The 25,317-nt window shown below is 64.6% G+C and overlaps 1 protein-coding gene across 3 annotated transcripts in view; it reads left to right on the forward strand.

The window, feature by feature from the left end:
• Positions 1–25,317, forward strand: part of CDH4 (cadherin 4) — a 309,328-nt gene that overhangs the window by 261,510 nt on the left and 22,501 nt on the right. For all 3 annotated transcript variants that reach the window (XM_062204429.1, XM_062204431.1, XM_062204430.1), the window contains 3 exons: positions 417–572; positions 4,157–4,301; positions 17,383–17,555. In XM_062204429.1, coding sequence (XP_062060413.1) covers positions 417–572; positions 4,157–4,301; positions 17,383–17,555 — 474 coding nt within the window. The remainder of the gene's footprint in view (positions 1–416; positions 573–4,156; positions 4,302–17,382; positions 17,556–25,317) is intronic.

The raw sequence follows: 25,317 nt of genomic DNA on the forward strand, positions 1-25,317 counted from the left end.
CCGGGCTGCACCTGTGCTGTGGGGCGGGCAGCACCTGTGCCGTCATGCTGACCTATTGCCCCGGAGCTGTGAGGAGGTTGCCCTCTCCTTGCCTCTGTCTCCTGGGTTTGGCTACCAAATGCCAGGCTGTTTTAGACGGGGTCTCCAGCCTGTCTCAGCTGTGCTGTGGTCTCTGCGGGGTGCCCCCAGCTCCCTGGGCTGACACCGCTTGTCCCTCACTGCTTCCTGATGGGCCACTGCGGGAGTAGCTGGTGGCGTTCAGTGACCCCCTGACCTCTGGCTGCCCTTCCAGTTCCCAAAGTGGACGAAGGACTGGCGCGGTCCCAGAGCAAGTCAGGTGCGAGGCCCTCGGAGGAGGGGGCAAGCGTGGACCCCCGCAGCAGGCTGACAGCCCCGGCTTTGCGCCTGCCTTTCAGATCCGGTCCGACAAGGACAACGACATCCCCATCCGGTACAGCATCACGGGTGTGGGCGCCGACCAGCCCCCCATGGAGGTCTTCAGCATCGACTCCATGTCCGGCCGGATGTACGTCACGCGGCCCATGGACCGGGAGGAGCGGGCCTCTTACCACGTGAGTGTCCCGGCCCACAGCTGGAGGGGCGGCAGCAGGGGCGGCTGCCAGACAGGGTCCTGGATCCGAGGTGGGGGGCCCCGGCAGGAGCCCAGCCAGAATTGCCAGTGGGGCTCACGACACAGTGGGCCGGGGGCCGGGGAATCTGTGCCCTGACCCCCTCCTAGGGAGCTGCTCGGGCCTGGGCCCCCCAGGGAGAACCCAGAGCCTGCTGCTGCTTCTGTCCCCACTGCAATGTCCCAGACTGCCAGCTGCCCCGCCCACTGCAGCGCGAGGGACCGTGCGTCCTCCCCAGGTCCAGTTCGTGGCTGTGCACGGAGTGGAGGAAGGGGTGAGAAAGAGAAGGCTGCGGGGCGTGGGGCTCAGGGCTCTCGGGGGAGGCAGCCGGGTTCAGCCTTGGGCTCTGCCCCTCACCGCACAGAAGGGTTTGCCAGGCTGGAGCCCACTCGTGGGCGAGTCAAACCCAGCCGGCCCTGGCCAGGTGCGAGCCCTCAGGCCCGGCCCTCCCCTGTCTGGCCCCAGCCTCCTGCGGAGGGAAGAGGGCAGAAGGGAGGGGAGCCCGCTGGCTGCTGCTGAGCCCGGAGGCTCGCGGCGAGAGGCGTTGAGCAGCACACACAGTTGGGCGCAGGCGCGTGGGGCTCCTGTGGGGTCGGAACGGCCGCGCCTCGGTTGCCATGCGTGAGCAGAGACTGAACCCTCGGTCACACTATCACCACCAACTCTGACATCGCTCGGTGCAGAGCTCAGCCTGGCCCCCCGCCCCTTGTGTGGTCGGTGCTTTGGGGCTCACTGAGCCCCAGGGACAAGGAGATTCTACATGCCGTGTGGTTGCTACAGACCGGCAGACACGGCATGGAGCAGCGTCAGCTCCCAGCTGGGCCCACACACCCTTCTTCACAGCTCCGAGAGGAAATTTGGCCCCGACTTCCAGGCTCCCGCTGTGTCTCTCACTTCAGCTCCCACCCACCATTCATCACCCATCCATCCACCCACCCATCCATCCATCCACCTGTCTGTCCATTTACCCACCCACCTGTCCACCCTTCCATCCACTCACCCAGGCCCTCCCTGGGGCCCCAGATAGTGGACCAAAGAACCACAATGTGGAGAGCAGGGAGGCTCACCCCAGGGCTGCCCACCCCAGAGCCAGGGCTGCCCACCCCAGAGCCAGGGCTGCCACACAGCCGCATCCCTGGCTTCCTTCCCAGCCAAAACCACGTCAGCCCTGACGGTGCTCACCCCAGGGGCTGGGAGAAGCGCCTCCATCCCACGCCCTCGTGACCAGCGGGGGGCAGGACCCCCCAGAGGCCCTCACTGCTCCCCTGAGGACGTGAGGAGCCGTGGCCCCGTGCCAAGGAGCTCATTGTGCCCATGACGACACCACGGTTTCAGTGTGGTTCCAGCAGCCCCGTGTGGAATTTTGCCCGGTCAGTGGTGGGTGCAAGGACACTCGGAGTGACCGCGTGATTGCCACACGCAGCTCCCCGCAGCACGTTGGAAGCCCGGGAGGGCAAGTGCTGCACGGGTAAGCCGCCACTTGCAACGGCCGCAGCGTATCTACTGTGCACGGGCGACCCGGCGCCTGCTCGTGCGCTCTGGGAGGCAGCAGGGACCCAGCTGGGCAGGGGCTGTGGCGGCGGCAGCCAGGCAGGACTGCACCGCATCAGAGGGTTCAGAGCCTGGAGCCAAAATGGACATCGTGGTCTCCTCGCGAAGTGACATGGAGGCGCCTTCCTTGTGCAGAAGACAGGAAGAGCAGTCACCGCCTCCCGCCAGCCGCCGTCCTGGTCCGCGCCCCGCCCCGCCCCAAAAGTTTCGACTACATTGGATCGCGTCTGTCGGAAACCTCCGAGCAAGGCTCCTCCCTGCCGCTCGCTGGCACGCGGGGAGAGAGCTGGGGGGCTGGGCTGCGGAAGGGGAACGCCCAAGCTGCTGCAGGTGCCTGAGCGTCGCGTGCAGGGTGGGTGTCGGTGCCACGCTGTGGCCAGCACGCCATGCTGCCCCGCCACGGGAGAGGAGAGGAGTGACGTCCACGTGGGCTTCGTCTGCACGGAAGCGGGAAGAGCTGGAGAGGCCGCGGGAGTCCCTGCTGGTGGCGGCCGCGCCGGCGCGTGTGGAATCGACTCCCCTGCACACTCGTGGCTCCGTGTCCTAACCATGGGCCAGGCCCTCCTCCAGCACAGAACCATGGCCCGAGGGCTTGGGACGTGGGCTCGGGTGCACATTTCAGGGAAGTTTCACCAGATACAGGAGCAGCCGGCACTCACTGTGCACCTGCTCGGGGCCTGCACCTGCCGGGGAGAGGACCCGCCGGGGGCCGCCTCGCGGGGCGTGGGCCCTCTCCCAGGATCGGATGCTCAGGCGGCTGCGTCTGGGCCGTCGTTGCCGAGCCAGCTCGGGTCCAGCCCAGAGCCTGGCACTGCCAGGCCCCTGACGGGCGTTGGCTGAGGGAGTGAGTGAAGCGGTGAAGAGGCGGATCCAGAAGCCAAGGGATCGGCCGGGCAGCCCCTGCCACCTCCCAGCCCCCAGTGTCAGGACCCTGTCCCCCCAGCTCCCAGGACAGAGGGACTCCCAGCCCAGCCTCGGCCAGCTGCCCCTCTGTGGCCGCGGTGTCCCAGCTGGGCCGAGCCAAGAACAGCAGAAGCAGAGAAGCCCCGAACTCCTTACGGTCGGACTCGGGCTGGACCCAGCGGGCACCCACTTAGCCTCGCCCCTGCTCAGGCCCAGGCCTCTCTGCACCCCCGCGTGTCTCCTCCCCGCCCCCCACCTCAGCCTCTCCATCACAGGCGCTAAAGCCCCGCCCCCTCAGAGGGCGCAAATGCTTTTCTGTGACGGCCGTAGGGGGACGTGAACTCCCATCTAAGGCATCAGATCAGCCATCAGCCGTGCATGGACCAGTCTGGGCTGGCCCTGGGGGGCCGTGGCCAGTGGGATTCTGAGGGTCACCCCCTCTCCTGCACCTGCAGAGGACAGACCGAGGCTCCGAGAAGTTGTGTGATGTCCAAAGCCAGCAGCATCTGCCCAGCTGCCTCCTGTCCCAGGGGCTGGGAGCTGTGTGTCCCACTCCCCCTCCCCAGGCTGTGGGGCAGCTGGGAGCTGTGTGTCCCACTCCCCCTCCCCAGGCTGTGGGGCAGCTGGGAGCTGTGTGTCCCATCCCCCTCCAGACTGCAGGTCAACAGAGAACTGTGTCCTCACCCCGGCTGTGGGTCAGCTCGGAGCTGTGGCCCCCCCAAGGTGGAGGGTCAGCAGAGAGCTGTGTCCTCCACCCACCACAGGCCGTGGGGCAGCCGGGAGCTGTGTCCTCCACCCACCACAGGCCGTGGGTCAGCCGGGAGCTGTGTCCTCCAAGGCTGCGGGTCAGCCAGGAGCTGTGTATCCCACCCCCCCCCAGGCTGCGGGTTAGCAGGGAACTGTCCCTCACCAGGTGGAGGGTCAGCAGAGGACTGTGTCCTCCCCAGGCTGGTCAGCAGGGACTGTGTCCCCCCCCAGGCTGTGGGTCAGCCGGGAGCTGTGGCCCCCAGAGAACTGCCCTGACTCCGTGGTGCCCTGCGGGCACCAGCTAATGGCCCTGTGCTGCCTTCCAGCTGCGAGCCCACGCCGTGGACATGAATGGCAACAAGGTGGAGAACCCCATCGACCTGTACATCTACGTCATCGACATGAACGACAACCGCCCCGAGTTCTTCAACCAGGTCTACAACGGCTCCGTGGACGAGGGCTCCAAACCAGGTGAGCTGGCCGTGGGGCGGGCGGGGGCGGGAGCCTCGTCCGGGACTCGCCACGAACACCCAGCGTCCACAGCCCTGCTCACACAGACCTCAGCGTCCGGACTGGGCACAGACCAAAGGTGGGGCACAGTGCACAAGGTGACCATGGAAACGATGTCCAGGAGGCGACCGGGGGCACCAAGCGTCACGGGGACACCATGACCGGGGAAGGCCGCTCCGCAGAGGAGACATGTCGGCCGGGGGCTGGAGTGCCAGGAGGTCAGGGTGCCCGAGCCTGGGAGAGGAGTGAGCGTGTGTCAAGGTCCTGGGGCAGGAGACAGAGCCAGAGAGGAAAGCACTGTGGGCTACGCCTTGGATTTGGCTCCAGGGCAGCGAGGGAAGGCCAGAGTCCCCAACAGCTCTGTCCCCAAGTCTGGGCCCCTGTGAGCGTGTCACGCCTCGTGTGTCCACGTCACATAGCCAACAAGAAGCAGGTGCCCCCTCCCCTCTGACAGTGTAGACACCAGGGCCCAGAGAAGTGGACTAAGCTGAGTGTTGGGTCAGGACCCGGGCGCCCACAGCCCCAGCCAGCGCCAGACCCTGGTGTGGCCCCAGCCAGCAGCACCCCGGGGACTCGGCAGCACAGCCCCAGTCTCCCCTGTGTCTTATGAAATCCTCGCTGGCACTGCTGACTGCGGGGGCGTGTGAGGTCGGCGGCCGTGCCCTGGGCAGAGCAGCGCTCACTGGGTTGGGGGCGAGGCACAGCCCCCACTCCACCCCACCCCCCTCCACTCCACCCCACTCCACTGCACTCCACGCCTGTCACAGCCACAGGCGGCAGAAACCGTCCTCGTACTCCCTGGAGAGGGAAGGAGCTGCTGGCTCCCGGGGCTGCGAGGCCGAGACGGACGGCAGCCCCGGTGGGTGAGGCCGCCTGGCCGAGACGGACGGCAGCCCCGGTGGGTGAGGCCGCCTGGCCGAGACGGACGGCAGCCCCGGTGGGTGAGGCCGCCTGGCCGAGACGGACGGCAGCCCCGGTGGGTGAGGCCGCCTGGCCGAGACGGACGGCAGCCCCGGTGGGTGAGGCCGCCTGGCCGAGGCGGGCGGCAGCCCCGGTGGGTGAGGCCGCCTGGCCGAGACGGGCGGCAGCCCTGGAGGGTGAGGCCGCCTGGCCGAGACGGATCTTGGAGAATCTGGCTTCTGCTCTCCCGGCTCTGCTTCCTCCAGCCGCGTGGGCTCTCACTCAGGCCCTGCTCTCTCTGGGCCCCTGGGCTGCTCGCCAGGAGTCCCATAGACGGCCGAGGGCTGCTCCCCCTGGGCCCGTCCCGACCCTGACCCCTGACCCCTGGCCCCTGACCTGCCTTCCCGGGCAGAAGGACAGCAGTGTTTTGCACCTGGTGGGGGCAGAGCCTCGTCTGCGTGAGTCCCCAGCCGTCCACACCGGCAGGCACCTCCGCGGAGCCGACTTTCTGGCCAAGTAGCTGTGCAGGCCCCGGCCGTGTCCGCCGGGTCTCCCTGGCTTCGGAGGCGACCTTGGGAGCGAGGACTGAAGGGTGAGGCTGGGATCGCTGGCAGACCTGAGGCCGGTGCTGGCAGTGAGGAAGTGAGACCCGCTGAGCTCCCGTTCACCAGAGTGGAACCAGACTCAGGGTTTCCCAGGGACAGGGCCACAGGAAACAGCACAGTGGGCCTGGGCCGTGTGTGCCAGGCAGGCCAGAGCTGAGTGTGCCTGCTGGGCCTGGGGCTGAGTGTGTCCAGTGGGCCCAGGGCCATGTGTGCACAGTGGGCCTGGGGCTGTGTATATCCAGTGGGCCTGGGGCTGTGTGTGTCCAGTGGGCCCAGGGCCATGTTTGCACAGTGGGCCTGGGCCGTGTGTGCCAGGCAGGCCAGAGCTGAGTGTGCCTGCTGGGCCTGGGGCTGTGTGTGCACAGTGGGCCTGGGGCCATGTGTGCCCAATGGCCTGGGGCCGTGTGTGCCCAGTGGGCCTGGGGCCATGTGTGCCCAATGGCCTGGGGCCATGTGTGCCCAGTGGGCCTGGGGCTGTGTGTGCCCTGGGGGCTGGGGCTATGTATTCCCGGTGGGCCTGGGGCCATGTTTCCACAGTGGGCCTGGGGCTATGTGTATCTAGTGGACCTGGGGCTGTATGTGCACAGTGGGCCTGGGGACGTGTGTATCCAGTGGGCCCGGGGCTATGTGTTCCCGGTGGGCCTGAGGCTGTGTGTATCCAGTGGGCCTGGGGCCATGTGGCCTGGGGCTGTGTGTGCCCAGGGGGCCTGGGGATATGTATTCCCGAAGGGCCTGGGGCCATGTTTGCACAGTGGGCCTGGGGCTATGTGTTCCCAGTGGGCCCGGGGCCCTGGGCAGACAGGACACAGCAGGCCTGGCGTTGTACCCTCACGCCATCCACCCAGGCTCACCACTCTCGTCTGAGGCCTGTAGCACTGTAACTGGAAGAAATGCCTCTTCTGAATTGTTTTGGTTTGAGATAATCGTGGATTCACACGCAGTTGTAAAACTCCGTAACTGTGACCCGTGGGTGACGTCTCGCAGAGCCATCACACAGATGCGCTCACGTAGACATAAACTCACACAGACATAGTCCACAGAAGGACAGATTCATAGACACACAATACACACTCACATTCAGAGATACACTCACACACAGACATCATATACAGAGACACACTCAATACACACTCACACTCAGGGTGCCCACAACCAGGAAGCTGGCACTGGCACAGCCCACAGCTTGCTCAGACCTCACTGTGTCCCTCGCACTCGTTTGTGTCTCTGTGTGTACGTGTGTGTGACTGTGTGTCTCTGTGTGTCTGTGTAAGTGTGTATCTGTAGGAGTAAGAGCGTGCATCCACATGTTCATGCGTGTGAGTCTGTGTATCTGTGCATGTTTGTATGTGTCTGTGTGTCTGTCAGTATGTGTGTGTGTGCGTGAGTGTGAATCTGCATATGAGTGTGTGTGTCAGGACATTGGAGTTTCTCAGTGAGTGTGTCTGTGTGAGGGTGTGTCTGGGGGTATTGTGTGTGTCTGTGTGTGAGTGTAAACCTGTGTGTGTGAGCGTATCCAAGTGTTTGTGTGTCTGAGTCTATTGAGTATATGTGAGTGTGTCTGTGAGTGTGTATCTATGAGTGTGTGTGCACATGTATGTGTGTGTGAGTGTGAGTGTGAATGTGAGAGTATCCCTGAGTAAGCATCCGAGTGTGTGTCTACGTGAGTATCAGTGTGTCTCTGAGTGTGTGTGAGTGTGTTTTGAGTGTGTCCATCTGTATTGAGTGTATATGGGTATGAGTGTATCTCTGAGTGTGTAGAGTGTGTGTGTGAACCTGTGTTTCTGTGAGTGTGTGTATTATATCTGTCAGTGTGGTTGTGTATATTAGTGTGAGTGTATCTCTGTGAGTGTGTATTGGGCGTGTGATCTGTGTTTCTGTGAGTGTGTATTATGTATGTGTGGATATGAGTCTGTGTGAGTGTGTATTGAGTGTGTGTCCATGAATCTGTTTCTGTGTGCTGAGTATTGTGAATGTGAGTACGTGGTTGTACCTGTGTGTCTATGTGAGTGTATCTCGGAGTGTGTGACTGAGTGTGTGTATTGAGTGTCTGTGAATCTGTGTTTCTGTGTACTCAGTATTATGAATGTGAGTCTGTAATTATGTCTGTGAGTGTGAGTCCATGTGAGTGTGTCTCTGAGTGTGAGTGTGTGTTTCTGTGTATTATGTCTGTGAGTCTGTGTCTGAGTGTCTATGTGAGTGTATCTCTGAGTGTATTGAGTGTGTGAATCTTTCTGTTTGTATATTGTCTGTGAGTCTGTGTGAGTGTGTCTCTGTGTATTGAGTGTGAGTGTGCATCTTTCTGTATATTGTCTGTGAGTGTGAGTCCATGTGAGTGTGTCTCTGAGTGTGAGTGCTGTGTGAATCGTGTGTGTTGTCTGTGTGAGTCCGTGTGAGTGTGTCTCTGAGTGTGTGTGCTGTGTGAATCATGTGTGTTGTCTGTGTGTCTCTTAGTGTGTGTATACTGTGTGAATCGTGTGTTATCTGTGTGAGTCTGTGTGTGTCTCTGAGTGTGAGTGCTGTGTGAATCATGTGTGTTGTCTGTGTGTCTGAGTGTGTGTATACTGTGAGTGTGAACCGTGTGTGCTGTCTGTGTGTCTGAGTGTGTGTATACTGTGAGTGTGAATCGTGTGTGTTGTCTGTGTGAGTCTGTGTGTGTCTCTGAGTGTGAGTGCTGTGTGAACCGTGTGTGTTGTCTGTGTGTCTGAGTGTGTGTATACTGTGAGCGTGAATTGTGTGTCTGTGAGTGTGAGTCCGTGTGAGTGTGTCTCTGAGTGTGAGTGCTGTGTGAATCATGTGTGTTGTCTGTGTGAGTCTGTGTGTGTCTCTGAGTGTGAGTGCTGTGTGAACCGTGTGTGTTGTCTGTGTGTCTGAGTGTGTGTATACTGTGAGTGTGAACCGTGTGTGCTGTCTGTGTGTCTGAGTGTGTGTATACTGTGAGTGTGAATCGTGTGTGTTGTCTGTGTGAGTCTGTGTGTGTCTCTGAGTGTGAGTGCTGTGTGAACCGTGTGTGTTGTCTGTGTGTCTGAGTGTGTGTATACTGTGAGCGTGAATTGTGTGTCTGTGAGTGTGAGTCCGTGTGAGTGTGTCTCTGAGTGTGAGTGCTGTGTGAATCATGTGTGTTGTCTGTGTGAGTCTGTGTGTGTCTCTGAGTGTGAGTGCTGTGTGAACCGTGTGTGTTGTCTGTGTGTCTGAGTGTGTGTATACTGTGAGTGTGAATCGTGTGTGTTGTCTGTGTGAGTCTGTGTGTGTCTCTGAGTGTGAGTGCTGTGTGAACCGTGTGTGTTGTCTGTGTGTCTCTGAGTGTGTGTATACTGTGAGTGTGAATTGTGTGTCTGTGAGTGTGAGTCCGTGTGAGTGTGTCTCTGGGTGTGTGCTGAGTTCCTCACGTCAGCAGCTTGGGCAGCACCGACAACACCCGGAGCACCTAAGGCCCCCCCACCCCGCTGCCCTCATAGCCACAGCCCCCCGCCCCTGCCCCCGCCCCCGGCACCCGCTCATCTGTCCCCCCAGCTCTCTGATTGGTCTGAGTGGAATCACAACACTGTGCTCCCGTGTGTGACTGCTGTTTGCACGCAGCACAGCTCTGGCTGGGCGGACCCCGCGGAATGGCTGGAAGCCACACGTGGAATTCCACGGCCCAAAGCACCGCCGAGCGGATTCCATGGTGAGGATGGAGCAGGTTTTTGCTGTGTGCTTCGTGGAATTATGTGGCGTGGACCCAACACGCTCTGCTGGGTGGACGTCCGAGGTGTGGACCCTACACACTCTGCTGGGTGGACGTCCGAGGTGTGGACCTGAGATGTTTCGCTGGGTGGACGCCATGGCGTGGACCTGGCATTTTGCTGGGTGGACGTCTGTGGCGTGGACCTGACACATTTCACTGGGTGGACGTCCATGCTGTGGACCCTACACGCTCGGCTGGGTGGACGTCCACGGTGTCCATGTAAAGCGCCCTGTGCCCACTTGCCCGTGGAAGGGCCTCGGCTTCCTGGGCCGGGGCCGTGGTGAATGGAGCTGCCGGGGGCATCATTGGGGGACAGGTCCTGGCTGCCCTGGGAAAAGTGCCCCGAGGACGCAGCTGCCCAGCCGGGTGAGGCAGGCGGGCAGCTTGGCAGGAGCCCTCGTGCCTGACGGGCGGGGCCGTGCCTCTCCCGCTGCCGCCTCCCCAGGCGTGCGGACGGTCTCTGCCTCCCAGCTGTGCCCGGTGCACTTGTCCTTGGTTCGGGCCACGCCGGTGGCTGTGCGGTGCTGCCTCCCCGTAATCCCCGATGGAGCACGAACCCGAACAGCTGTGCTGTCGTGTCTGCCGTCCACGTGTCCCCGGCCACTGTCCCTGCCACTGTCCCCACCCCACTCAGCGTGCCCGGTGGCTGCCGAGCCCTGCAGATTCCTGACGCAGCCCAGCACCACGGCCCTGGCCACGTGGGAGCTTCCTCTCCCTCCCCCACCTGTGAGGCAGAAACATAATTTTGACGAAGGCCAGTGTTTGCCGTTCCTCCTAGGGGCGGGCTCGGGACTGGTGTCTGAGCCTCCACCCACTGAGCCCTCCGGAGCGGCCTTGGTTCTCCCAGCGTCCGGGGCTGGCGCCTCCCAGGGGGCCGTGCTGTGCGTTACGTGGTTGTCCCCTCACAGGCGGCTGTGCCCGTGATCCTCTGCGGTGGGTGTGCTTTCTGTCTCACAGTCGGCTGTGTCCTGGCGGTGGGCCTGTGCGCTTTGCTGGACGCCCCACGGCAGGTCTGAGCCGCACTTGAGCCGTGAGCCACGTCCGGGTTCATTTCTGTCACAGGCCCGCGTGGAGGCTGTGCCTCTGCCTCAGATCTCTTCGTGTCCTTGTCACACGTTGCTGGGCAGGGGTCCGTTCCCGGCTCTCTGAGCTCGGCCCTGGGTCCTCTGCCCGCACCTCCCCGTCCTGGTGCTGGCTCCGCAGGGCAGAGTGCAGGAGATGGCTGGGCGCAGGCTGCGCTCTCACAGCCGGGCCCGTGCAGCCACAGGGTGCCCACGGGCGGCCCCTGTCTCTTACCTCGCAGCAAAGTGGGAGATAACAGCCCCGTCGTGGGGCAGGGAGGGGGGGAGTCGCGCTCCGTGGTCGTCAGCGGCAGGTGCTGACCGATCAGCAGAGTTCTAAGTTCTACCACCCCCACCCTCCCACTCCCCAGCCCTCCCACTCCCCCAGCCCCCACCACCCCCACCACCCCACCACCCCCAAACCACCCCTCCCTGATCACGTGTGGGACGCGTCCAGACACTGCTGTCCTCGGGGTTACGGCCCCCGGCCGCCCTGGTGTCGCAGCTGTCGCTCAGAGTGGCGCTCTTCCGAGTTATCACGAATTCCCACTTGGCCGAACACCAAGAACAGCAGTTTCTGGCCTGGGGTGGGCCAGCAGCAGGGGCATCCCCCTGAGAGACGCTGGTGCCAGTGAGCTGCTGGGGACCCGCCCACTCCCCGAGGAGGCCAGGCACAGGCCGGGGTTTCTCGGAGGCCTGACCCTGCCCTGGAAGGACACGTGCAATGGCCAACCAGAGGCCAGGCTGCAAGGCTGCCCCACCCCATACCAGCAGGTCCCGCCCCACACCAGCAGGTCCCAGGCCAGCACCTGCTCCCTGCAGCCCAAGGGCAGATTTCCCAGGAAGGAGGCGGCCCAGCAAACAACAGCGACCCGGGGAAGTCACAGAGCGAGCACCCACAGGCCTGGCGGAGCCCCTGCTGCGTTGGCACAAGCCAGGGCTGCCCTCAAGGCCGCCACGCCCATTCCACCCCTACCCCCACCCCACCCCAACACAGTTCCCTGAGCCGCGCTGTCACCGGGCCGGTCCCTGCTGGCACATCCTGGCATTATGTCATCAGGAGGCCCAGGATCACCGTGCTGTGCCCGACAGCAGCTCTGTGCCCCGCCGTGCCCTCGGCCTGGAACGTCCTCCCCTCACCTCGACGCGGCTCCCACCCACCTCTGCAAACACGTCAGCACCTGCTGCCCCGGGCCAGCCTCCCCACGCCGTCCTCCAGGCTACGAGTGCTCAGTCGGCCGTGGTCACCACCCCTAGGCTGCCCGCCCTTCCTCGCCCCGTGCGCCTGGGCAGGGGTGGGCGTGGGTGGCGGCTCGGGGGCATCTGGACGGGGCGGACGAGCCCAGGGCTGAGTACCGGAAGTCCGAGGGAGCTCGGGGAGGGGGGCTACGTGGGGACCACCTGGGGTCTGCATGGACGCAGAGCGGGGAGGCAGGGCCGCCAGGCCTGTGGCTCAGCCCCGGGTTGAGGGCAGCAGGGAGCAGTGGGCATTTGTCCTGCCAAGTCCCCTGAATCACTCACCTGGGGCCTGCTTTCCTTCTTGTTCTCAAGGCCTCGGATAAGGAGCTCGCGGGCCCAGGAGCAGCTCGGGAACCGCGCCGGGCAGTCCGTCTCCACGGTCACACGTTCTGGCTGCAAACCGGCATTGCGGCCGCATCGTCCCGGCCCAGGGTGGTGCGGGCCGGGCTCTGTGCCTGTGAGAAGATGCCCCGTACTGATTATTTCTTAACTAAAAGTCTCTAACTGAATTGTCCGTCCCACCTAGCCCCCAAAACCGCAGGGAGGCCTGTGTTACAAACCTCGAAATGAATGTCATTTTAGATATTAAATAGCAGAGAACTCGCGCTGCAGGCCCAGCCAAGGCGGCCTTTACCAGGCAACCCAGACGTTCGCTTCCATAGCTCCCGCCACCAGGGGGCCCCCTCGCTTCCTTCATTTCACTCCCGTGCGGGGAGCCCCGGAGCCCCGAGATGGACGGCTGGGCCCTCGACGATCGTCTGAATATTAAGAACTTAAATCTTTATCCCCAATGGTCTCAGCAGAAAGCCAGTTACGGGGCTGAATTGGTTTTCAAATTAAACTGCAGTTTAAGGCTTGTGAAATTAATCCTCGAAGGCGCCTGGCAGCCCTGCCACAGGAATTCCGAGGCCGGCGTGGGGGGGAGCACCTGCTCTGCCCCACACCCTGCTCTGCCCCACACCCTGCTCTGCCCATCTGTGAGCGCCATCTACAGGCAGACGCCGGCGCCACCAGGGGAGAGGCAGCCTCCCTCACCTGGAGCCTGGTGCAGAGGCGGCCCCCCCTTGCCACCGCACCTGCTGGCAAACTGCACGCCCCCCAGCGGGAGAGGGGCCTGGGCCGGCTCCCTCCTTCTTGCCTGAGCCTCAAGACGGGGACTCAGCTTAGTGCCCCTTCAGCACAGACGCCCCCAACATGAGCACCCTCGGTGCCAACGTGGTGAGGAGCCACCGGCCCACCTCTCTGCCAAGGGCCCCTCCCACGGCTTTCCCAGCATGGTGGGAGGGGCGGCCCGGGGCTCACAGCCCAGTGCTGCCTCAGCTCCGGCCGGGCAGGGGAGGTGAGCGGGTCAGCAGGGGACACTGGCAGCCAGGTTCCCGCCATCCCAGACGCTCAGGGAGGCCCTGCTCGCCAGAAGAGGAGGAAGGTGGCTGTGCCAGCCCACGGGGGACGGCAGAGGTGCCGTGCACGGAGCAGTCACCAGCTCCCCCAGCAGACGTCAGCAGACCCCAGCAGAGGGCTCTGGGGGGGTCAGGACAGCCGGGGAAGGGCCAGGGCTGGGACCCAGGACACCGCGCGCTCCCGTGCAAGCTCCTAGCTGTCACCCCCGGCCCTCCCACGGTCAGGTTGGCGTCAGCAGGGGCTCCCCGGGCGTGGCCGGCTGTGATTCTGTCCCTGCACAGCTCGCGCCCCGCTGGACCTCGGACGTGACTGTGGACGGCTTCCCTGGACTCAGCACGTGCCCCAGACGAGCCACGTGTGAAGGGGGCGGTGCTGCGGCTCCTGGTTTAGGAGGCTGCGGTCCATGATGGGGTCGTCCTGGGGCTCAACAGCGGGGGCAGCCCCTGCTGGCAGCGTCCTGTGGTGGCACAAAGCGTCACATGGCCAGAGGGAGCGCATGTGCCCATCAGGGTCCCTCCTGGCACAGCCGCCGTGGCCCTGCCGGGGGCCACCCGAGCGCACTCATCCAATCCAACTCACCTGCAGCCAGGCTGCAGGTGCTGCTGTCCAGTTGCCACTGGTGACAATGTGACATGCGCAGAGAGCAAACCAGCACGAGCCAGAAGTGACCGCGGAGACGCGGCCTGGCAGGCCTGGAGGCCGGCGGAGGAGGGGGCTTCACAGAAGGGCCTGGGCTGCTAGCCAGGCAGGCTGCACGGGGCTCACCACCGGGGGCTCCTCTGTGGTGGCTCGGGGGACCCGTCGAATGGGCTCTGGCTCGTCTCCGAAGGAAGTGAAGCCAAAGCTCAGGGCAGTGGACGGTCAGTGAGTAGCCAGGTGCCAGATACTTGGGGCCACATGTCAGGGGTGGGAGGTCAGAGGTCAGAGGTGACCATTTGGCTTCCTGGACTTTCAGGAGAGGCAGGGCCTGGCCACCTCCCAGTCTCACTCAGAACAGCGTCCTCAGGACGGCGGCTGGGGTCCCGGCTGGTCACTGTGGTGATGGCTGAGGTCCCGGCTGGTCACTGTGGGTCCCCGCTGGTCACTGTGGGTCCTGGGCTGGTCACTGTGGTGACGGCTGGGGTCCCGGCTGGTCACTGTGGTGACGGCTGGGGTCCCGGCTGGTCACTGTGGGTGATGGCTGGGGTCTCCACTGGTCACTGTGGGTGATGGGCTGGTCACTGTGGGTGATGGCTGGGGTCCCCACTGGTCACTGTGGGTGATGGCTGGGGTCCCCGCTGGTCACTGTGGGTGATGGGCTGGTCACTGTGGGTGATGGCTGGGGTCCCCACTGGTCACTGTGGGTGATGGCTGGGGTCCCGGCTGGTCACTGTGGGTGACGGCTGGGGTCCCGGCTGGTCACTGTGGGTGATGGGCTGGTCACTGTGGGTGATGGCTGGGGTCCCCACTGGTCACTGTGGGTGATGGCTGGGGTCCCGGCTGGTCACTGTGGGTGACGGCTGGGGTCCCGGCCGGTCACTGTGGGTCCCGGCTGGTCACTGTGGGTGATGGCTGGGGTCCCCGGCTGGGGACCTTAGGTGATGCTGGGGTCCCGGCTGGTCACTGTGGGTCCCGGGCTGGTCACTGTGGGTGATGGCTGGGGTCCCCGCTGGTCACTGTGGTGACGGCTGGTCACTATGGTGACAGCTGGGGTCCCGGCTAGTCACTGTGGGTCCTGGGCTGGTCACTGTGGGTGATGGCTGGGGTCCCCGCTGGTCTCTGTGGGTCCTGGGCTGGTCACTGTGGGTGACGGCTGGGGTCCCCGCTGGTCACTGTGGTGACGGCTGGGGTCCTGACTGCGTGGTGTGGGTGGAGGGCTGGTCCCAGGAGCTCGGTGAGGACAGCGATGCCTGTGGTGCTGGTGTGCAGAGGGTTGGACTTCCTGGGGGTCAGGCCGTTGGGGGTCCGGGCCCTGCTTTTCCATACAGTCTGGGTTTTGACCGTGCGTACACTCGGTCTGTTGGTACCGAGATCCAATGAGATCAGGCACATTCAGGGTGGCATGGCCGAAGTTCTTGGCGTCTGCTTCGGCCTGGCCAGGCCCCAGCCCCGCAGGCCTGTGGGGAGTGAACCAGTGGAGGGGGGCTCTGCCCCCCGAATGAGTGGATGAGCCGAATTCAGGCCGTTTGGCTGGAAGGCCGCCGTCCCAGCCTCGGGCAGGCGTCGGGGCTGGGGTCCTCACTGTCTCCGCTTCTGCCGCGACTGTGCTGGCTACTGCAACCAGAGAAGAAAATTGTCCAAGGTATCTCGCTTGGTTTTCAAAAGCAAATTCCTGAGCTTAGAAAAAAAATGGCAGCTGAGATTTCATGCATTTATAATTAGCCAGAAACTACTGAGCAGCTCTGGTGGCCATGTGGGATCGGAGCTGCCCCCCGGGGACCACAGGTGCCCTTGCCCAGGGAAGGGTGAGCCCAGGTGGCCCGGGGGCCTTGTGGGCAGCAAGTAGAAGCCTGCAGGACAGACACAGGCAGGCTGGACCCCAGGTGCCTGCGCAGTGTGCTGCTTCCAGAACATTCTCTCGGAGCAGGCAAGTTTGAGGAAGGATTTGTGGCTCTTTCTTCCTGAGTGCCTGGTGCCCTGGGAGGCGGGGACAGCGAGCGGTTCCCACACCAGGGAACACGGAACCAAGCTAAGAGCACGGAACCAGGAAGAGGCAAGACTCCAGCAGCGGGCGCCGGCGCAGGGCTGGGAGCGTGTGGCTGTCGGGACTCGGGGCTGCACGTGATGGAAAGGCGTGGGACAGGAAGAGACGCATGGCTGAACGTTCAGTCGTTGGGCAGCACCTTCGGCTGTGGCTTGATCCAGGGGCTCCAGGCCCTCCTCTCGGGAGAGGCGGCCCCCGGAGTGCCCCTCGGTTCCGCTTCCTCCAGGGCGGCCCTGTCCCGCCATCTGCTCCCTCATGGCCATGGACTGTCCACAGCCCGACCTCAATGCTGGCCCAGCCAAACACAACAGGAGGGACACAGCCTGTGTGACCCCCACACACACCCCTGCCCCATCACAGGCTCAAAACACATCAACCATCCATCGCTGCACAGGGCCAGGGCCGTCCTGGTCATGACCTCCCCAGGGCAAGCAGGCCTGGGTGACTGAACTCCGAGCTCAGAGGCAGGGGGCTGGCAGCACCCACTGCAGACCCTGACCCCCAACGAATGGGAGTAGGCGGGAACAGTGCACCTGCACCCTGGGTCCAACCTCGTCGGCCAGGAAACGCTCATGGCCACGTGTCCCATCATGCCCCTGGAGTCACTCCCTACCTCTACGTTCCCACACCTAGGCCCCCCAAGGGGTCACGGCTAGGGTTGCTCCCCATTGTGTCTTGCTCAAGAACTTATTATGCACCTTCTGTATACCCAGTCTGAATGGGGTCTTGTTTTTCTTATGACGTACCTCTGAGACCCTCCCTTGTTTAAAATCTTTATTTTATTTATATATTTGAAGGAGTTACAGAGAGAGAGATGGAGAAATAGAGAGAGATCTTCCATGCTCTTGTTCACTCCCCAAATGGCCGCAATGGCAGGGAGTGTGCCGGGCCAGAACCAGGAGCGAGGAGCCTCTTCCAGGTCTCCCACAAGGGTGCGGTCCCAGCACTCGGCCATCTTCCACTGCTTTCCCAGGAGCATTAGCAGGGAGCTGGGTCGGAAGTGGATCAGCCGGGACTGGAACCGGCACCCACGTGGGATGCCAGTGCCGCAGTCAGTGGCTTTACCCGCTACGCCACAGCGCCGGCCCCGAGGCCCTCCCTTTGCACTCTCCAGGCCCCAAGTGGGCTCAGGGAACAGAGTGCTGGGGCCTTTGGCCCTGTGCATCCGGGGCCCGTGGCCTCAAAGGAACGTTCAGGTCTGGGAGAAACCCCTCAGTGGGGTGGGGGTGGGGGGACACAGGTACACATTCTGACAGCATCTCTGAGGACTGGCAGGCATCCCGCTCACGGGGTGGGCAAGGAGGCTGGAGCTACCTCCAGTCTCAGGGGAGAGCTCTGAGATCGACTGGTGATGCCTGCCGGGGGTGTGTGCATGGGGCGGCACCCGTGTGCTGGGTGACCTCCGTCTGAGCAGCTCTCTCCGTTCCAGGCACCTACGTGATGACAGTCACGGCCAATGACGCCGACGACAGCACCACGGCCAACGGGATGGTGCGGTATCGCATCGTGACGCAGAGCCCTCAGAGCCCTTCCCAGAACATGTTCACCATCAACAGTGAGACGGGGGACATTGTGACGGTGGCGGCCGGCCTGGACCGTGAGGTGAGGCGGCATGTGGGTCACGTGGGGACAGGCGTGCCTGCAGGTGCACAGTGGGAAGGAACAGGGCGGCCAGGCCCTCATGGAGGAGAAAGACCGGACAGGGCCTCGGCAGTCCCTAGGCTGGCGCCTGTGAGCTCTCCAGAGCGCCCCTGCTCCTGTGGGGCAGGGAGGGGTAAGGGGCTCAGGAAAGCAGGGGTGAGTCCCCGCGACCCCCCACTAGGAGCCAAGCAAGCAGGTGTGGAGGGGCAGCAGGAGCACTAGGCCTGGGGCCATCGGGGCCCGACCCACCCGGCCCTTGTCTGGCGAGGGGCTCTGGGACCTCCCAAGCCCTTCCGGCCCCAGCGTCTGTGGCATCGGCCCTCCTCCTCCCCACCCAGATGCAGAGCCGACCCAGGGAGGGTGAGCTGGGGTGGGCTTGCTTCTGCCTGTGGAGCCCCCCAGGTACAGGAGCACCTGCGGGCATCTGGCACACCTGGAAGTGACATCATGACTCCCCACCAGCAGCGCCAGGACAGAGCTCACCCGCTGCCTCCTTCCAGGCTCAGGTCTCGCTCCCAGGCAGCCTGGATGCCCTGGGACCTCGGAGGTCTTCTCCCTACTAGGGCGCTGGGCTCCAGGAGCTGGTGCAGCCACCTCGCTGGGCTCGGAGCAAACAGCGGCGGCTGCTCCGGGAGCCGTGTGTCAGCCACGGCCGCCCCTCCCAGCAGCGCACTCTGTCTGGGTGGCCCCCAACTCTCCTCTGTCTGCCGCGGCCACTTCTGCAAATGCCGCAGGCCTCCTTCCCGGGTCTGCAGGGGCCCCGTGAGCTGGGGCTGCAGAGCCATGCTCGGGGGCTTGCTGCTGTCCTTCGTGGGGCCAAGGCTGGCGAGGCTGAGGCAGGTCCCCTGTTCCCAGGCAGTCCCGGCTGCCCGCCCGAGGGGACCCTCCCTCTGCACTGCCGTGCCACAGGGGCCTCCGCCTATCAAATCGGGGGCTGTCACGTGGAAGTCCCCACGCCCCTGCGCCTGGGAAGGGTGTGACCTGTTTCCTAGGAGATGCTCCCTGCAAGGGGACCCCACAGCCACGGGGCTTGGCCAGAAATCGGGGTGGCCTCCGGGGCAGGCAGCTGAGCCCTGGCCCTCGCCGGCTGCATGGTCGTGGATAAGGCCAAGCACCTGTGAAGTGGGGGCAGCCACGCCAGCTGAGGGTCAGGAGGCAGTGGGGTGAGGCCCACACAGTGGGTTGCACGATCCAAGCTTTCTTGGAGCAACCTGGGTGAGACTGTGTCCCGTGGGGATTTGGAATGGAGCACGGGGCTCAGAGAGCCCTGTCAGCCCCAGTGACCACCCAGTGACCGGAAGAGGCCCTGGCTCCTGTGCCCTGGCTGGGGTCAGTCTTGGGGTGGGGGGGCTCCAGGACGCGTCGTGCCCAAAGGACTGAGGAGGGTGCCTGTCTGAACGCGGCCCCATGACCCAGAGCCATTCGGGGGCACGGGTGGGGCACTGGGCCGGGCCACTCGCTGCCTGCCCTCACCATGCCCCCATCGTGCGGGGAACACACCTCTGCACCTGCTGCAGGGGAGCCTGGCAGCGCGGAGCTCAGAGGCTGTGGGGCCGGCCCTGCCCTCTGCCCTGACCCATCTTGAATCATCACAGCCCCTCCCAGAGAGAGATTCCTCCCCGAAGTCTAGAACTTTCGGTAACACCTACTGTGTGCAGGAAGCGGCCAGGGCTGCCGGGAAGACAGCAGCAGGTGCCGCAGGCAGTGCCCAGCTCGCTGGGGCTCACTCTGCAGGGGGCAGCAAGCAAGGACAAAGTCACCAAAAACCCAGCTCCAGAAGGTGCCACGGGCCGCAAAGGAAACCACGCGGCGCCACGTGCTGCAGACACGGCAGGGAACGTGGGAGTGGCCGTGGCCGGCACTGTCCTCTCCGGCTGGGACTGAGCTGACCAAGCGGCAGCTGGACCCAGGGTTTGTTCTTTCACAGTCTGGGGACCCGGAGTCTAAAACCCCAGTGTGGGTGGGACCGACACCCGCTCTCTGCCGGCTGTGGGCGGCTCCTCGCTGCCTGTCCCAGCTCCTGGCGCTCCTGGAGGTCCTGGCTTGCGGCTGCTCTGCCCCGGTCTCTGCCTCCCCCCTTCCTCGGCCGTCTCCCTCTTCTTAAAAGGAGGCCAGCCGCAGGCTCAGGGCCCACCCCAGCCCAGTACAACCTGATGTTCACTGGTTCTATCTACAAAGACCCACCCTCCTGACGAGGCCCGGCTCTGAGCTCCCGCATGGCTGCGTCTGTCCAGCCCTCTCTCTTCTTGGGGTCCCTGCCTGGCAACGAGGGAACACGAGGAGGAGGAGGAGGAGGAGGAAGGGGAGGAGGAGGGGAGGGCCTCTGGCTGGGTGCTGCCAGTCACATGGGCATGCAAGTTCGGCTCAAGAACCTCCGAGAGACTTTGGCATTCCTCTCCCGCCAGGTACACCCCGCGTGCGGTGGCAGCCGCACGGGAAGAGCAGATGAGAACGTGTCCTCCCTCGGGGAGGCCACTGTCCGTGCTGCTGGCAGGCGTGGGGTGGCTGCCTTCCCAGGGGAAGGAGCGGCAGGCACAGTAGGGGGCGAGCAGGGAGGCCTGGGCAGGGCAGGCAGGGCTGGGGTGATGCTGGGCCCCGTGCCCACCAAGCTGCAGGCTCAGGGCCTCCTTAGTGCACAGCACGTCGGGGCCTCGCAGCAGCCACAGGGCCACAGGGCCTCGAGGTACGCAGGGAAGGCTCAGTCCACTGTTCTGACCGCTGGGCCAGGGGTCTGGGTGACGGTGCTGCCCACCCTCCCACACACAGGCTGTGACTCCTCTTGGCAGCTGGAGCCCAGAGAGGGTTCCCACCCTGCCCAGGGTTGCACAGTGGCACGAACTAGGGAGTTAGGGCACCGCTTACATCCGGATCAGAGACTGGCTGCAGGGAGCAGCATCTGTGGCCGGGTCGGGGGCTGTGGCTGTGGGAAGGGGGTTGTGACCACAGAGGGAGTGTCTGTGGCCGGGTCGGGGGCTGTGGCTGTGGAAGACAATGTCTGTGGCCAGATAGGGGGCTGTGACCACAGAAGAAGCATCTGTGGCCAGGTTGGGGACTGTGGCCATGGGAGGCAGCGTCTGTGGCCAGATCGGGGGCCGTGACCACGGAGGGAGCGTCTGTGGCCAGGTTGGGGGCTATGGCCGTGGGAAGGGCGTTGTGGGCAGCTGCCATGTCGTGGACACTGGACACAGAGCTCTCGTGCTGCCTCAGGCTCCCACAGCTCTGCACGCTGCTGATGCAGGGCGGGTCTTCCGAAGGAGAGAGAAATCCTGTGAAAATCAGGATGGGTTCAGCAACAGTGCGCCCCTGCCTCCCGCAGATGAGGGTGGGCCAGGTCTGAGGGCCCTGAGACAGGCGGGGAGGCCACGGCCCTGAGCGCCAGCCCTGGCCCCTGGCATCCACGGGGAGCCGTCACTCCCCCACCTCCTACCTGCTAGAGCCACCATCCCAGTCGCGCCCACCCCAGTGAGCCCCACGGACAAGAAAGGCACGGGTCAGCTGGGCCCCAGGCGTGGGCACAGACGGTCAGGGCAGGGCGGGCGGGTGAAGGGCGCCCGGCCTGCCTATGGTCCTCATCCACGTCGTCTCTCTCCTTCCACTGGGCAGGGCAGGGGCTGGGGGTCCCTTCCGAGGGTCAGTTTCCTGCACCTGTCTCTAGAGAGCTTCTGTTCTGCATTTGATGGCTCAGGAAGAGGTGGGTGAGGCCGGGGCCCCGGCAGCCCACAACCAGCACCCAGCCACCCCACTCTCACCTGCTCTGTGTGCGAGGCTAAGCCGCCCACTGCACAGCGCCTCCTGAGCACGGGCTGCCAGGGTGCCCACGTGCGGCCTCCGTCTACAGGAGCTTCCGCAAGGCTGCTAGGGCGGGGGCTCCCCCAACCTCGGATGCTCGGGGAAGCCGTGGGCTCTTACAAACTCAGGGCCCCGGCTCTGGCTGCCTACGAGACCGTGTGAGCCAGGCGGAAGTCTGCTGTGTTTGGTTTCTCTTTTCTTTGTGAGCGTGGCCTTTGCCGGTCAGCACCCTGACCACGCTCAACGAGCAAGCCAGGCCCCTCGCGGGCAGCCCCTGCCGGCCCAGGGGCTGCCTCAGGCCCCCGCAGCCCCTCCCTTGTCAGCTGGTCCCAGATAACGGGAGGAGTGGGGCATCCCTGCTCTCAGAAACAGGACCCCCCGGGGGGCTGGGGAGAGACCAGGATGGCATCGCCAGCCTCGTCTGTCCTCCCGTGCCCCCCACGCGCCCACCCAGCTGACTGCTTGCCCTTCCAGGGGACGCCCCTGCTGCTCCCAGCAGGTGAGACACAGGTGCGCAGCCAAACAGCACGTCCAGGCTCTCGGAGCCGGCGCTCACATTCCCCAGGTGGTCCATGATCCACCCCCCTGGGGTGGGGGTCTTCCACCCCTGCATGGAGACCCCTTGTGTTGGGAGCTCATCCTGGACCAGGGAAAGTCCTTGGAGGGACCTCTCTGGGGGGGGGGGGTGACAGGGGCTCCATGTCAGGGCTCTGCGAGAGGAGGAGACCCCGCCCACCAAGCCTGCTCTGTGCAGCTGTCCCGGCTCCAGACGCACTGAGGACCGCCCTGCCCCCAACCCCTGCCTGCTCTGAGCAGGACCCACACCCTCACCCTCCCTCTCACCGGCCTGGCCCCGTGCCCACAGACGGTGATGGGGGGGTTGACCCCAAGCACAGCTCCTCGAGGCGTGTCCAGTGCAGGCTCCGTGCTGGGACATGACAGCTGCACTGTGTGTGGAGGGGAGGGGGCAAGATGGCGGAGGGCCCGCCCTTGTGCTGCTGAGGTGTCCACCCCTCCCCACCAGCCCTGGGTGCCAGGCTGCACCCCCAGCACCGCTGGGAGCTGCCCTCGCCATAATGGCCCTGCACCCCGAGCGTGGGGCCGGCTTGGGCCAGGGTGGCTGAGGCCGGGGTGGCCTCTGAGCGTGTGTTTTAGGAAAGACGTTCCCCAGGCCAGAAAGCCTGGGGCAGCCAGTGGGGGTGCAGGCTCGGGTGCCAGACCCTGGGGGTGGGGGGCAAGGGAGCCGTGGCACCCACAGAGTCCCCGGGTGTCCCCAGCTGGCCTGGGGACGCCGCCACCACCACTGAGGGGCAGGGAGGCCCGGGACAAGGAGCGAGCCCGGCCTCTGGGGTCCAGGCAGGCAGCTGCCCGGGAGGACGGGACCAGGTGCTCTGCTGCCCAGAGGCGGCGGCCTGGCAATGTTCCCAGTGGAGACGCTCGTTTGAAAGCCATCAGAGGTGTGCTTAGGGCGGAGGGCAGAGGCTGGGGGCCGCGAGGGGCCGCCCGCCGCCGGCTGGCGCTGGATGCTGGTGCAGGCAGCGGGGACCTGGGCGCTCGCCAGGCCCGGCTTCCCTGCCTGATGACCGCAGGGCTGAGGCTCGGCTCCAGGCAGATTCTGCCTCTCCCATTTTCTTCCCCTGCCCGCGAGACAGAACCGTGCGGTGGACCCAAACCTCGGCCATGGCGGTGGGACCTGCGGTCGGGGAGTTCAGGATGCCCCCTGCTGGTGGGCCGGCCCAGCTTGGCTCCATTAGGGTTAGGGTTAGGGTTAGGGTTAGGGTTAGGGTTAGGGTCAGGGGAGATGGGACAACCCGGGCTCACTCACCACGGGACCTTGTAGGTGGGAGCTGGCGCCACACCCCCCTCACCCTCCAGGCTGGGGTGGGCGTGTGCACCTGCAGCTGACAGGGTCTTGTTGCTTTCTCCCTGCTACATGCCGTGACCCCTGCCCACGGCTGGGCGACACTCAGTGGACGCTGCCCCGTCCCAGCTGCCCATGCATGGAGCCCCTGGGACGGGAAGCAGCTTCCCTGCTGGACCCTGAGCAGAGGGGGCCCGATGCCCATAGGAAGCGGCCAAACCCAGCTGCTGCCTGCGTTCGGACAGCGTGGGGAGCTGAGGACGGGTTTGGGTTTTAAACAGTTGGGGGACTCCAATGACCACCCGTGTGAGGGCGCCCTCGGGGCAGAGGGCAGGATCGGGGAGTCGGGGGGCGCGCTGTGGGCTGTCCCAGCCATGTGGCTCCACCCTGGGCCTGTGCCACCGTGTCGTGGGGCGGGTGCGAGAGGGGCGGCCATGGCCAGGGGTCAGGCGGCAGCTGGGGAGCCGAAGGTTGCAGCCCAGCTCTTCTGTAGGGGGTGCAGAGAAACGTGCAAGCCACGTGAGATTCCACACAGGAGCTGCTCGGAGCTGCCGCGAGGTGGGGCCCGGGCCAGGGCGCCAGCTCCCAGCAAATGCCCAGAAACATCCAGCAACACCTGGACTTGCCTGGCATGACCTTGGCCCTGGCACTTGGGATTCAAGATGTCTGCTTCCTCGTGTTTCTGGGACTTCCAGGAGCTGTCTCTCCTGGGAGGTCCACTCGCCACCCACACAGGCAGAACTCGGCCGAGAGAAAGAAACAGACGGTGTGGTCCCCCGGAAGGGAGGGAGAAGCACAAGACGGCGGCCTGTCTGCAGGACCCGGTTCCCTGCCCGACTCTGCCCCCGAAGTCCCACCATGATGGAGTCCCCACAGCCAATCCCGGATTTGCACCTGGGAACCGAGCGCGCCAGGCTGCTCCGCCCCGGCTCTACATGGTGCTGGCCGCTGCGGGGGGTGAGTCCCCGCCTCCCCCTGCTCCTGGTGCCCAGGCCAGATCTCTTCTCTGCGCATGGTGTAGTGGACTCCGGGGCGCCTGCCACACGTGCTCTGCACCGGAGAGAGCCAGGGACCTCCTGGGCAGCTGGGGACACCCACAGGGGACCAGCAGGGGCGGCCTGGACATTCAGAACTGCCCGGTGCCGGCCCAGCTGCACGGTTCAGCCCCAGTCCCGCGCTGTCTGTCAGTCCCACGAGCCTGGAGGTGGGCCGCTGGACTCCACAGAGCCCCTCGCCGGCCCTGGCCTCAGGGCGTCTCTGGCCTTCCAAGGATCGGTTGCGTCATGTGCAAAGTGGCAGAGTTGCTCCCGGTTCACACAGAGAGCAGCGTCTCTACAAACAGGAGGGGGCGCTGGGGCACCCCAACACGGGGCTCCTCTCCCCCGCCTCCCACCTTAGGCCAAGCAACACAGTCCTGCCTGAGCTTCCGAATAAAAACATCGCAGCTGCCCGCCCGCGCCCTGCAACCGGCCAGAGCACCTGTGGGACCCCGGGCCTGGGCTGGGCTGGGCTGGCCCTGACCGCCATTTCCAAGGAGGCAGCTGGCTGGGATCAGCCTGACCCCTGCCTCCCCAGGGCCCTGCCCCACGGACCTGGCCGACCCCCAGGCCCCGCCCTTGGGATGCCCCGGCTCCTGGGCCCTGAGGATCTTTCCTGCTGGATTAGCGGCCACTCCTCCGGAAAGCAAGGCCAGCCCGCCCTCTAGTGGCAGTCGGCTGCCATACACATGCCTGCAGGTGCACACGCACACACATATACATATGTGCATAGATGTACACGCAACATACGTGCAGGTGCGTGCTTACACAGACATTGTCACACATGTGATCTGCGTGCACATGTTGCATAGGCACGGCTGCATGCGTGTGCATGTATACAGCCCATGTGCATCTTCACGCACATGCAAGCATACTGTGTGCACACATAAACATGCAGGCACAGGTGTGCGCACCTACACACACTGCACATGTGTTCCTGTGTTCCTACCCACTCCGGTGCGTTCTGTGTGCCCCGTGTCCAGGCCTCGGCTCCACGGCTGAGGCCAGGACTGGGAGGGTGAGGTCAGGCAGTGGA

Source organism: Lepus europaeus, chromosome 10 (genome assembly GCF_033115175.1).
Source record: "Lepus europaeus isolate LE1 chromosome 10, mLepTim1.pri, whole genome shotgun sequence".
In the NCBI taxonomy this organism is placed as follows: domain Eukaryota; kingdom Metazoa; phylum Chordata; class Mammalia; order Lagomorpha; family Leporidae; genus Lepus; species Lepus europaeus.